The 13,463-nt window shown below is 43.7% G+C and overlaps 1 protein-coding gene across 3 annotated transcripts; it reads right to left on the minus strand.

The window, feature by feature from the left end:
- Positions 1-473: 473 nt before the first annotated feature.
- EIF2D (eukaryotic translation initiation factor 2D) lies at positions 474-13,378 on the minus strand. 3 transcript variants are annotated; one of them, XM_037410852.1, is made up of 15 exons: positions 12,865-13,377; positions 11,862-12,052; positions 11,084-11,167; positions 8,855-8,945; positions 8,078-8,185; positions 6,880-7,169; positions 6,581-6,698; positions 6,086-6,131; positions 5,297-5,400; positions 3,279-3,437; positions 2,453-2,542; positions 2,253-2,348; positions 1,170-1,290; positions 854-1,028; positions 474-750 (listed from the first exon to the last, which is right to left on the minus strand). In XM_037410852.1, the coding sequence occupies exons 1-15, from the start codon at positions 12,918-12,920 to the stop codon at positions 680-682; spliced, it is 1,800 nt and encodes a 599-aa protein (XP_037266749.1). In that variant the 5' UTR covers positions 12,921-13,377; the 3' UTR covers positions 474-679. The 3 variants fall into 3 exon arrangements, with proteins under 3 accessions (XP_037266749.1, XP_037266750.1, XP_037266751.1); XM_037410853.1 differs by lacking the exon at positions 2,453-2,542 and having other exon boundaries at positions 12,865-13,378; XM_037410854.1 differs by lacking the exons at positions 11,862-12,052; positions 12,865-13,377 and adding an exon at positions 9,692-9,857.
- Positions 13,379-13,463: the final 85 nt, after the last annotated feature.

Consider the following 13,463-nt stretch of genomic DNA (forward strand, 5'->3'; position numbering starts at 1 on the left):
ATCCACCCCTGTGAAACCTGACCAAAGTGTTATTAATCTTCTCTTAATGTTTTAGCTGGATTTGACAGAACTGCTACCCATGTGTACCTATGATAAAGCTACAGTTAATGTTGTACATAAAAATGTGTGTATATATATATAAAAAATTATATACATGATATAAATGATACAAAATCCAGGTAATAAGAGTTCATTCTCAGTGTTGCAATGTCTGGTATGAATACCTGGAAATGTTTAAAAGGATAAAATCTAAACCCAAATGGTGTTTACTTTGGACAGACACAGTCTATGGCAGAACACACCGGACTGTTCCAGGATAATGTGTTGGAATGGACTTTGCTTACGTGTCAGGGGAGGTTCTCTTACCATGCCTTTGCTAAAAGATGCAAAGCAGGAATGTTAAACTAGCCAAAAGGCACTGTAACCAGAAAACCGGTGCACCATCAAGAACTTTTAGAAAACAGACGGAAAAGGATAATGCCAAGGGTTTTATTCAGCTTTTTATTTTTATGAAAAATGAACAACTGGAGCAATATTATTATTTGGGTGAATCCCAGACCTTGTAAACATCCAGGACTCATTTCTTGAGTGAATATGGCCTGTACATTATCCTTGATTTGCTGGCAGAACGTTTCTATAAATAATGAGATCTGAGTAATTCCTACAGTAGATTTTTCTCCTACTTCTTGCGGCCAAGCTTTGGAGCCTTCTCAAGGCCTTGAATATATTTCCGAGGTAGCTGGTATTCTTCTGCAACATAACCAAGAGTTCACTTCAGGTAAATATTCAAAGCTCAAGAATTAAAATCTGTATCTTGCTGTAACCAGTCCCGGCCCAGTTCGAGTTTACTTACCTAGCAGCATCTTGGCCAGATGATGGATTTGGTTGCCTTGGATCTGGACCTGAACTCTGTCTTTTGTTCCTGGTACTGGTGTGATGGTGGCACTGGCTTGTACTTTTTGTTGCAGAATGTTGGCCACACACTGTGGGTCTAGACCATACAGCTCGAGGTTCTTGATAATTGTCACCTATGGGGTTTAGTAATTGTTGCAAACATCACTGCTGTAGGTATTAGCAAGTCAAGTCTCATTCATCCCAGAAAAACGAGCTGCCAAAGCTGCTCTCAGAAACTGAATTCTGCTCAAACCCCTTAATTTTAGGGTTTTTACCTTCTTATTTGATGATCTTTGTGCTATAGTTATGTCGATGGGCTCAATGTTTCCTTTCCTCACGATGGGTTCTTGTCCAAAAAATGTCACCTGGTGTAAGGGCTGCAGTCGTTCAAGGCACCTGAACAAAGTTTATACATCCAATTAGTCTGTACAGTACAGCAAGGCTGATGATGACTGTGCTTTTCCACTGCAGCCTCTCACAGGTTCTTGAGACTGCAGGAAAGCCAAGATTATACAGGTGAGAAGCACTGGTATCTTAAGAAGATCATGCATGATGATCTCATGCAAAGACTTCCATCCTAGCTATCACTTAAGAGAGGGACTGACTAAAAAGAAAACTAGTCTACGGGCTTGCAAAAATTGTAGCTTAGATGATTGTTACTGGTAAAAATTTATAAATTGGTTCTTGTAAAGGAAAACCTTCTTTAATTTTGCCTTGAAGCTATTGTTCAGCTATATTGTCCACAGATCCATGAAGCAACTTCAGTTTAAAATTCAGCATAAACTGTGTTACTGTTCTGTGAGCAAACTGGGCTTCAGAAAGAAAGGAAGCTGCTGGAGGTGCCTCAGAAGCATCATGTGGAGAAGTGGCTCAAGGCAAGTAAGACACTGGGGATATTTAAGCAAAGTTTTTCAGTATATGGGAACAATGGTCTTGTGTCAGATACTCAGGCCTCTTGGATTTAAAAGGTGGGTTTAGGTTATAAATGCAGAAGTTGTGCTGCACATGAAGAGCAGGATGACTACTGCCACCTAGAAAGTGCATGTTCAGCTATCTATTGCGAAGAATGGCTTTGTAAATATATAAATACAGATTATGAACAGAACCAGGCACTGTTTGTTTAGGAAGCCTTCCCTGGTAAGTGGTTAACAGGTAAACAAACCCCCCCTAACAACAACAGTTAATGCTAGATGCTTTTTAAATGAAGAATTAGAGATCCTTGAAGTGAAGGTCTCTGGATATTTTGTTGCTGTATTACCAGCAGGAAGTTAGAACTTGGGTAGCTCCGATAATACATGGCTTTGAGTTGCACACAATAAATCCGCACAGTACTGAAACACTACGCTGGGAAAAGTCACCTGCTGAAAAGGTCATCCCATTTAAGGTTTGAGATTTCATCTTGTTCCGATTTGTCTAACAGACAGTCACACAGAATGGCATTCACCTTTACAAAGCTGCAAAACAAAACCAAACTTTAGAAGCAGACAAGCTCATGTTCTTCCTCTAACTTCAGCATCTCCTGTGGAAGCAGGGTAGGACAACCTCCCTGTCTACTTACTTTTTGTTAGTTTCATCAACCAACTCATTAGTCTTCACATAGTTAATGATGATGTTTCTCACCTCGCTGCTCGAGAGGATGCTGCCTTTTCTAAAGAGAAAGAAAACTTCACCTTTTAACATACTACTCTGAAGTAGTTAAGCGTTGGGTTCTGTCACTAAGACAGGATGGCAACTAACCTGACCTACACTTGGTAGCAATAGCTCAATACTGAAATGCATCTGCTAGGGAGTGATTTCTTGTTACATCTATGCTGCTGTAAACCAGACAAAAGGCTCACAGCAGTAATTACAGAGCCTCTAAACCCGTTGGTTCTGGGAGCCTAGTTTGGCAGGATGACCCTAATGGCACCTCTGACTTGAGGGGACTGCGGATAACTTGTACAAAAGTGCTCAGCTGAAGAAAGGCTGCCACTGAGCGCCCTCCAAACTACATTGGAACAGACATGACTAGGGCACCAGGAGGCAAGTGAGTTCTTTAATTATCTGGGCATCCTCTTTTAAGTAAACCATACTGTGGGTGGGCAGAATATGCTTTATCCAATGGCAAATTAAGACAATCCAAGTAAAATATATCGATTTTGACACTTGAGCTATCGCCTCCTCCGCTGTGGGAGAAGTGGTGTACGGTACTTGCTGAACACAGTTGTCACAGCTGCTTATCCTTCTTCCCTTTGTGAAGCAACGAATACATTCTTGATTCCCATCGTTTTTCCTGACAGCATCACAGGGCCCTCCCCATGAGGGCTAAAAAACGGTAACAGCATAGGCTTGTCAGTCTCTCTCTTCATGTAGCAATGATTTTGTTGTACTTTTCTAGTGCTTACCTGTGTCCAGATTCCTGAAAGAGCGGGATCATTTTTGTTGAGACCCCATAAAGTGGAATAATTTCAGGAGCATGGTACACTTGTTCTCTGTCTTCACTCTTGCTGTCTTGGGCAGTAGAGGCTGAAGAAAATCCTTCAGGTACTGCAAATGCTTTAATGCTGAAATGAGAATTACTTGGTGTGAGTAAAAGGGATTGAAACTTACCACTTCCATTTCACTGAGAAACTAAAACCTAGCAGAGTCGCACAAAAAGTTCCTCCAAATGCATTCCATTGAACAGTGGAGGCTTGTGGATTAAAGGACGTAAGGAAAGAACAGTATGTTGGAGCACTAGCTGCAATTACTGAATTTGTCCTTGCACACATTTCAAAGATGCACAAAAAATAAGCACCTTAACTCAGGAGATTAAAACACTTTTCACTCTGAGCCACATATGTTGGGGAAAAAGTAAATCTCTCCAGCTATTCTAAGAGTATTTGACTCCGATAATTAGAGACAACTGCCATAATTCACAGGACGCAGCCCCATTGCACGGAATCACTAGAATTAAATTTAAAAAACCCCAGCTGCACTCTCCACAAATGTACAGACATTTAAAAGCTGGAACAGTTCTTCAGTGGTCACTGATAAATGATGGTTCTGGAAGAGACAGGGAAGAACTGTATCAGTCAGGAGCTGGAGTCTCATTTCACTGATGAGAGCTGCACATCCTTTTACCTTCAAGGTAAGAGAATTGACAAACCGAGCTTGAGTATGCCTGCCTCCTAACGATAAGGCTAAGTATAATGAGAGAAAAGTTAATGCAAAAAGTCAAAGTAATTCTGCTTCTTTCCAAATGCAGGAGAAAAGATATGCTTATATCTACAGAAATATTCTCTGCTCCATTAGTTGTCAAGGAGACATTACATAACAGGAAGCTTCAGGCCCACTGGGAAATTCCGAGAGAGAGCTGATGTACCGATATGCAGAAGGAATGAGCAGGATGTTCTTGGTGTGAGGTAACTATATTAGTCTTTAGAATGATAATGGAAACAGTGATAGAGGAAATGGGTAATAAGTAACTGAAAGGGTCAAATTGTTTGTGCAAATCAGTATGTGTAATGGAAAAGCATTTTTTATTTTTGTTTCATTTTCCTGAGATTACAACTTTGGCTTCTGATTTTGCAAAGTACTTGATTTAATCCTATATGACATTCTAAGACTGTAGTTTCATGAGCATTTTTTCAGTAGTGGTGTCATCTTTTTATCGGAGTTATTGTTTAGACAGGTTAAGTTCATTTCAAAGCTGAACAATGAGTTGTCCCAGCACAAAGCTGGAATGGGGAGGGGGAGACCTGGTTAAACTGGAATGGCATAAAACAGTCATACCATTATAAATAGATGGAAAACTGCCTGATGGGTTTCATCCTTCATTCTTGCCTCCCTTCCCCCAACAACAAACTCACTCACACAAACTATCAAGACACTGTCAAAGGAATATGCTTTTTAGTGACTGCTAACAGGCTTGATAATGCAACTCTTTTATTACTAGAAGCCAGAAATTTGTCATTGTAACACTGCAACAAATTGCAGTGAATTGAATCCTCCCTAATGTTTTCAAAGCTGCTTCTGTGGAAAATTTGTACACCCACAAGGATAAAGAGCCATATGCAGCTTTCAGATCATTTAACAGTCCTTTTTGATCTTAAATTCTATGGATGAATGTACAACTAACAAGAAAGGAAAGGTGGAAATCATGACACTGGCATCAGACTTTAAGCATGCTCCATGCCCCTGAGTAAAGAAGGAAGAATATAGTTTACTTGGAAGAACTTTACAAGAGCAGGAAACATAAGCAACGTTGTACAGCAGCAGGGTATAAACCCCCTTCCTAACATAGTAAGATTAGGAAGCGAAGGCTGCTACAGCCATTCAGAAAACGAATTCAGAGTACAGGTAATGGATCTGGAAGCAGCAGATTCTGCTCCCTTCTTTCACAGACTACCAACTTTTTTAAAGACTACAATATTCTACGTACTCTGGATGTCTCCAGTCCACTTCCACGATGCTCTCCACACCTTTGTTTAGCTCCTTCACTTGTAAGATCTTCTGCTGCTGCATACATTGCAGGAATTTAGAGAACTGAAGGAAGCAACAATCAGAAACGTGGAGTCAAGCATTTTAAATTCTTGTTCAGGTGTTTCTGACTGCCCTAAAGTTACTTGCTAAATCAGAAAAACTTTTTTTAACACACATACCCACCACCACCTTTGCTTCTCTAAACACAACTGCTATGGAGAGTGAGTGGCTCTGTCTGCCTCTAAAACAGTACAAGCAATGTTCCTTTTGTAGGTCTGCCATCTGTTTGCTCTGTGATGTTCCTAGCCAAATCACAGCACATCTCACATGGACTCCTGTGAGATCTTTGGCCACGTGCTTTGTCTTTGCTTGTCACCTATGCATCAGGGACAACACCGTCTCCTTTCTCCTCATTTTTGTTTATTAACAGCTTTAGAAAAGGAATGGTGTCTTCTTGCAAGTAATTGCATCGTCCAATGAGATCCCTTTATTAGCTATCACAGTATATAGTGGCAGATAGCATTAGCTACACGCAAAGCAGAACAAAGCTCATGCTTTCAGGAAGATTACTTTTCTCCCTGGATCCCGCAGGAGCAGAGAGTTGAGAAGAACTTGGCTTTTAAAGAACAGCTTCTAGGTTTTTCCGTTTGTCTGTTTTACTAACACTTGAACAATTTTGACGTCAAGCTTTTTCTCTCTTTCCATTTCTTATTTACATTAATGCATACAACTGACAGAAAAATCTCACCTTCTTATAGCTTGATTTCTTTATGTCCAGTTGTTGTCCAGCAGGGCTACAAATGGATTTTTGAAAAGTTCTTTAGTTATAAGTCACCCGTCATTTCTTCTTAAATCTTGCTACTTATGCTAGAAGTTTCTTAACAGTGGAAATACAAACCACACACAGAAAGAATTACTTCAAACAAGCTAATAAATAGAACATGATAAGTGAAAGTAGTGCTGATGTTCCTGTAGGTAGGCAAACAGGCATTTAAGTGGCTAACCAATCTTGAAACAATTGTCAGCCAACTCAAGTTAGTTACCAAGTGCCTATCTTGGTCTGGACAATCCTTACATCAAAGTATTTGATGTAAGAAGTGAGCACAACCTTAGATAACCTTAGATAAGGACTGAATTTTACTTTTTAGTCAGAAACTTCACCCTCAATATCACACTCGATTTCCACAGTTTTAAAGACAAAACCTCAGCATGCACATCCAAAGACAACCTTCTTACCACATACCAGCATGAGAACATATGGCTGCGTAGAAATGTGCTGGTGAGCAGAGGGAGATCTGACTTCTTTACTTTGCATTTTAAGGCATGAAAAAAGCACTGATTAAATAATGTGTCCATTTGCTCTGCAGGTAAAAAAAAAAAAAAAAAAAAAAGGACAAGCAAGCCATGAGTGGTCTCTCTTTCAGAACACAGCATTCATTTCTTTCAGACTTTCTTTCAGAACTGTCTGTACCCCGTTCTCACAGTGAGCAGCTTCAGCAAACCAAAGGGGCATAGTCTGGTTTCATTTGTAGGCAAAAATACCTTGTGGAGTCCTACTGTCTTCAGGTTCCTGCCGACCCTCTGTGCTGGCATCCCCAGCTGTTTCTGCAGCCCTGTTCTCATGGGGTTCCTCCTTTCCCATCAGTACTGCACAACCATCTCGCTCCTTCAGGCTCAAATCACCAACGTCCACATGCTGCAACGGGTCAGTGGAGAAGCTGATGACAGGCTCTCTCCCCTCCATCTCTTCCTCATCTCCAGCACTCTCCTTTTCAGCAGAATCTGTTACCAAGGGAGCTAAGGTAGGAGGACAAGATTTGTCACCATATTCCCTATAAAAGGAAGAAAAAGCATAACATAGCTTTCTGTTTACAGCTTTGAAACCCACAGGACAATGAACAAATGTCACCCTGATCCATGCACTGGCAGCTGCATGGATCTTTTTCCGCATTCTCAAAATGGTAAGATTTATTGTTAACTCATTTTCCTCCATAGCTCTATGTTCCCCCCATGAATCTTAATTTAAAACTGAGCAGCCTAGTTGAATCCAAATGCAGAGCAACTCATTTATTTGGTTAAGACTGGCACAGCTGACCATTTTTAAACAAAAACAATTCAAAGGTCACTTTTTAGAGAACAAGATGATGTTCTAAAATCAGAGCAACAGGGAAGTTGTGGGTCTTCTTCCAAGTTGCAAGTGACAGGACAAGAGGAAATGACTTCAAGTTCCGCAGGGGAGGTTTAGATTGGATATAAGGAAAAATGTCTTCACCGAAAGCATTGGAACAGGCTGCCCAGGGAAGGGGTTGAAGTCACCATCCCTGTGGGTATTTAAAAGACTTGTAGCTGTGGTGCTTAGGGACGTGGTTTAGTGGTGGGCTTGGCAGTGTTGGGTTAATGATTGGATTTGATGATCTTAAAAGCCTTTTCCAATCTAAACGATTCTATTTCTGTAATAATTACACTCAGGTTCAAGGAACTGAATCAAGTGAATAATTTTAGATATCTATTTCCAATATGTCTATCATGGCTAGATGTCAGGACAGACACCTGCTTCTATCAGAAAACTGTGGTCATCAAAAACGTGTAGCTGAAATCTTAATATGGTCATATCTAAACTGTACCCAAAGAACTCGGTATGTTGAACTAACAGATTAAGCTTACTAGGGCACAGATTTTGATTATAGTAAACACACGAGACTTGTGACACATTTTACTGAATGCCTGGCAATATACCCACCAGAGGTGATCCGTGTAAGTATGCAACACAGCAAAGCCCTTCCCTTTCATTCCAGCAGCCAGCATCTCCGCAGTGGACATAGTGGCAACTGCAACTGCTACTGGAGCTCTGGGAAAAGAAGGGAATATTACAGCAGGGTGGCACAAGCACACTGTGCTACTTGGACAAAGACAGAGTGTGCCACTGCGATACAGTGAATTTCTTTTATGATGTCCTTGTTCTTTACAACCTGCTTTTTTATAAAGCATCTAGGTACATTCTGGTTATCTTTCTGGTACGTAAAGTCTTCTAAAGAATGCCAAGGGTATGTGCAGCTGTGATACTGAAGTGAAGGTTCTGCAGTGACACATTCTTTACTTTAATGAAGTACAAGCAGCATATGCACTGCCAAAAAAGACTAGCAGTGGGGGAAAAACCCAACAGCTTTAGCACTGCTCCCTCACTCTGAATTTCCTCATAGACAAAAAGACAACTGTGCAGAATACAATCTTTTGTTAAAAAAATTACTCTGTTTCAAAACAAATCTACCAGTTCTGCCCCTACAGGTCCAAGAGAACCGATCTGCGAAGCTGTCTACTGGAGCTCAAACGTATCCTAACCCAGAAATTTAAGTGGATTTTTTTTTTGCCCACTGTATTTTCCATAGGCCCACAAGGCATCAAATGCACGAGAACAATTCTGCTTTTATTTCCTCAAAACCCCCAGAGTCTTCCTGTAAAAACAGCTTCACTTAATTTTCAGTTTCTAAAAAAAACAGGACTAAAGAATCCGCCGTACCTGTTTCCCAAGAGGGTGACAGCACAGAGCGTGCCCCGCTCCACTTGAGGGAGGCCAGAAGATGGCACTACAACTCCTGGCAGCATCAGATCTGAAAAAAAGAATAAAGCACATCCGTTTCTCAATGAAAGGCCCAGCCACTACCTCCTCCACCCCCGTCCCTCCTGTTACTCAGCAAAAACACAAGCCTGTTAATAGCTGAGCACATGCCAGATAAAACCCGATTCTTTTGTTTCTCCTAGTAAGGCAGCACTTCTTGCTACCACCACGTGGAGTAAGGGATCCAATTTACAAGGGTGCTGGGCACATCCCCCCAGAAGTGCATTAGAGCTGTGTGTGCACAGCCCCTTGCCCTGTCAGGCCCGAAAGGAGTACTATTTTTAACAGAAAGGTATGAGCTCCCAACCTAAAGAACATTACTCTTCATTAATAGCAAAGAAAGGGAAAGGAACAAGATGTTTCTGGAGCTACCCATTTACTCTTTCCTGTCCCAAGGGCAGGTTATCCCAGCAGCTCTCTCCCTGAAGAGAGAATGCCTAAAATTTGTCACTGGACCCAATCCTCCTGATCTGACAGGAGAGCTGCAGCCGGCTGTGAACTCTCCTCAGCATGAGGAAGCAGCCTTAACCATCTCCTTGCTAATCTGGACAGAAACAGTACACCTTCTGGTGCACTTCCTTCTGCTTCCCATACCTGGGATGAATAAACTGGCATGTGAATAAAGAACAGTTTTCCATGCTGCACGTACAGCATCACGTCATCACAGAATTATGTAAAGAGCATCTGCTCTCCCTCATAGCAGCTACTTGTCTAGAGCTTGCAGTCTCATGGACTGACCTGTGTTCCATGGTTTGGTTTTGAAGGCATCTCACATTTTTCTCAGCATCATAGATTTAATGTGTATGCTGAAGAAGCCAACAATATTTTTCCTCCCATTCACTGTCACAACTACATTCAGCAAATCTAGAATGAACTCTGCAATTGCAACCAAGGCTCCACATCTCTGAGGATAGAAATCACACAAAGACTTTAACGTGACAAGGTAAGCAGCATGTGTATATTATGTAAATATATAGGGCAGACAGTAGCTACTTGAATTCACAGAACAGATACCGCGAATAGCACCACCTTCTTTCTCCTCTTAGTAACTGAACACTCCCTAAATCTGCTCCCTCCCTCTGCAGCACTGGATAGTCTCATGCTTTTCCTCTTCTTTCTGAGATGTGGTTCTACCTCTCCTCCCTCTGCCTTTGTTGGCCATTGTCTCGGTGGCCAGCTTCTTATCTTTGGAATGTACCCAGAGGTAGCCTGGTTGCCATGGGAGATGAATGACCTGCAGCCCTCTTTCAGCAATGTCCTTCCCCCATTAGCAAGACTTTTTTTTTCCCCCCAGAAACTAGGTCACTACAAGTCAGCAACAAGGCTTGCTCAGATGTCTATCACAGCTACACATTCAAGCACTTTATTTCCCCAAAAGCAAACAAAGTAAACAGAGGGATTTGAGTTCTACTTTAGATACGGTGTAATGGAAAAAAGACGTCTCTTCCTACACGTACGCTTCCATTTACAGACTAAGGCTGCAGTGGCTGCAATTTTTATCTGGTTGAGCAGTTCAGCAATTTGGAATTTATAAAGACCCGATTCTCCCAAGTCTGAACTGCATCCAAAGCAGGTTCTAGAAAAAAGAGACTCCTTTCTTGTTAGTCTTGATCCATAATTAGGTGACAGAGCCAGTAATCCAGGAATTCAAATCCAACATCACCTGCACAATCCACAATTTGCTTGACAGCGATTACAATTGCAGGTTCTAATATAAACTCACTGCTTATCCATATCTGAATTGACAGAAGGCAGGGTGGCAGCAAAGGAATTCGCCTGCTCAAGTTATAAAAAAGACAGGCCAATGACACAGGCAGTTCTTGTCCCAACTCAGAGTTGCTGATCACCCTGAGAAGGTATTTCCAAATCCAAGACTTCCACATGGAACAGGTTACTGCATTTAAACAGCTTAACCTACTTTGTTTCATTCACAAACCTTTTTACAGCTAATTTATTTTCCTTTTTAGGAAATGATTTTTAGGAAATAATTAATGAATTACTTTCGAGTACTTAATTCTTTATAGTTTTTTGTTGCAGGTACATTTTTGCCACTGGGAAAGGTAACATCAAAAAAGCCCTGAATGCAACTCCTTTTTGCAATGCAATGTGACCAAGTTCTAGCCCTCTTACCTGCTCCTCCTGCTAGTTTCTGTAGCACTGGGGGCCATGTTGAAAAAGCAGGGAGAAGATCTGGGTAGACCCACAGAGTGTACACTGTCCCAAAACAGAACCAAATTTAAAGATGTATCATTAAAAACTTCTCTAGTTGTTGCCTCTTCCCATCTTTAAGACTAAGCAGTACAACACTAATTACAAATAAACACTCTCCTGTGACTCAGGTAATCACGAAATCTGAAGTCTGAACAACAGTAGATGTGATAAGAGAAAAATAAACTGCTAGTTAATTCAAGCTCCTGTGAATAGTATAAAGGACACAGATGAATTTGCACACAGATGTTTGCATTATTTACCTTAAAGCAAGGACACTTTGAGCTAAAATGCTACCCTAACAGGGAAGAATTGCTGGGCATGGGAAAAATAAAAGCATAGAATATCGGGACAATTGTCTAGTTCCAGGGCTGCCTGGAAGTGGACATCACACTTCTTGCAATTACACCTTACAATGGACAAAAGAAAGAAAACAGGCTAAGATGCTAAACTATGACTTGAAAGACTTGTTTCCTGGTTTCTAACCTCTGAGCACATCACTTTTCTTTTTGCAGAAAGAATCTAGAAATGCCGCTGATTTTGCGAAGATGTTGGTAGAATAAACACACCAAAGATTACGAAGTGTACCGGTACTTTGGTGATAGGATAAGTACTTAAGACGGACACAAGGAAATCTTTTGGGGAAAGGTTGGTGCCCACTAAGTAAAGAGGGAGGATTATTCTAGTCCACTCCCCATACCTGTTGGATACAGAGCTTTCTCAATTTCAAACAGTATTGGGTTCCTGTTATTCATGTAAACAGTGACGGCCTCCCCTTTGTGACAGTATATTTTGATGACGTTAAGCTCTTCCTTGTTTGGAATAAACTCAGTCAATTGTTCAGCACTAAGGTTAGGAAAAGCTGCTGCAACATCAGTTCGCAGTTTTCTCCTGTAATGATAAAATCACAAATGTGTTACAAAGCTGTCTAGACAATCTCCCTCAAAATGATTCCTAGATCAGTAGTTACCATTTTGCTGGCTGTTCATGAGATTCTCACTTTTTCACAGAAGATAATTCAAAGCATTTGTGTCTGGGTTTACCAGTTGTATGCTGGAAGAATACTGGAAAAAGGCCAAACGTGCTTGCCCTGCTCATAATCTTCCTGAAACATCTGCTTACAGCTCCTGCTGCTGCCATTGTCTTCATTTTGCACCGTGATTTCATTATTGCTCAGAGCGCCCGAGCACAGATGTGGGAGTGTGGGCCTTGCTCAGCCCGCACGGAGGGGCAGGGGTGCAGCCAGATCTCCCTCCCCCCAGTTTTAAGTGATGTTTAAGAGACGGTGACAGGCACCAGGGGGGGTTGTGTGGTCATTCACAGAAGCGCCAAGTGAGTCTAAAAGATCAGCCAGTCAGCCTGGCATCCCCTATGCAGGCACATGAAAGTAAAGTAAGGATATGCCAGGCCTCGACCCAACAATTCATTTAAATTTAATTATGTCAGCATCTTCAAGGGGAAAAGCGGCAGTTCGTTTTCAGAGCAGCAGGCTGTGCTTATCACAAAGGCCGCGGCCTGCCCTGCCCGCAGCTCGCTGGGGGCACAGCCGGGCCCGGTTCCAGGCCCAGCCCGGGCCGGTTCCAGGCCCAGCCCGGGCAGCGGGACAGCCAGCGCGGCAGGCGGGATGGAGCCGCTGCCCTCAGCGGAGCGCGGCCTGCGGGCCTCCCCCCGGGGGCGGCGGGGGGCTCCGGCCCAGCACTCACCGATCGGACCCCTTGATGGCGGTGTTGGATCTCACCCGGAACGCCCTGGAGAACATGGCGGGCCCGCGCGCCCGGCCGGCGCCGCGATCGCTCCCCTCAGGCCGCGGCAGCCGCCATGGCGCCGTCCCGCGGTACAAAAGCGTCCGGGTGGAAACCGCTTCCCCGCGGCCTGGCCGAGACCGCCCGCTGCGGCCCGGGACCCCGCGGTCCCCGGGCCGGTGCGAGGGGCCCCGCAGCCGCCCCACAGCCGGGAGGTGACCGGCGCGGACCCGCGGGGGCGCTGCGGGGTGTCTCTGGCGGAGCCTGCCCCTCCGAGCGCCTCAGTGCTTTGTGCTGAGGGGTCCCCTGGGGCGGGGGGCACCGGGAACGCACCGGGTGGGGGGCGGGGCTGAGAAAGCCGCGATGAAACGCGAAGGTGTCGGGTACAAACGCAGCGAGTGCCCGCGGGGAGGGGGCTGGCGCGGCGACAGGCCGCCCCTCGGCGCCGAGAGGCCCCGCGGCCCGGCCCGCTGCCGCCTCCGCCCCCCCTGCCGCCACTGCGCAGGCGCCGGCCGGCGGCGGGCGGGCCGGGGGGGGCCGTTCCCGTGGCAACGGGCGGG

The sequence above is a fragment of the Falco rusticolus genome, chromosome 17 (genome assembly GCF_015220075.1).
Source record: "Falco rusticolus isolate bFalRus1 chromosome 17, bFalRus1.pri, whole genome shotgun sequence".
NCBI classification, from domain to species: Eukaryota; Metazoa; Chordata; class Aves; order Falconiformes; family Falconidae; genus Falco; species Falco rusticolus.

What these genes read in the sequence shown, in the direction of transcription:
- EIF2D (XM_037410852.1), bottom strand. Translation starts at nt 12,920, where the DNA reads ATGTTCTCCAGGGCGTTCCGGGTGAGATCCAACACCGCCATCAAGGGG. An exon ending in GCCATCAAGGGGTCCGATCG is followed by an intron (nt 12,053 to 12,864) that starts GTGAGTGCTGGG and finishes TTATCATTACAG; the next exon opens with GAGAAAACTGCGAACTGATG. An exon ending in GTTGATGAAACTAACAAAAA is followed by an intron (nt 2,349 to 2,452) that starts GTAAGTAGACAG and finishes TTTGTTTTGCAG; the next exon opens with CTTTGTAAAGGTGAATGCCA.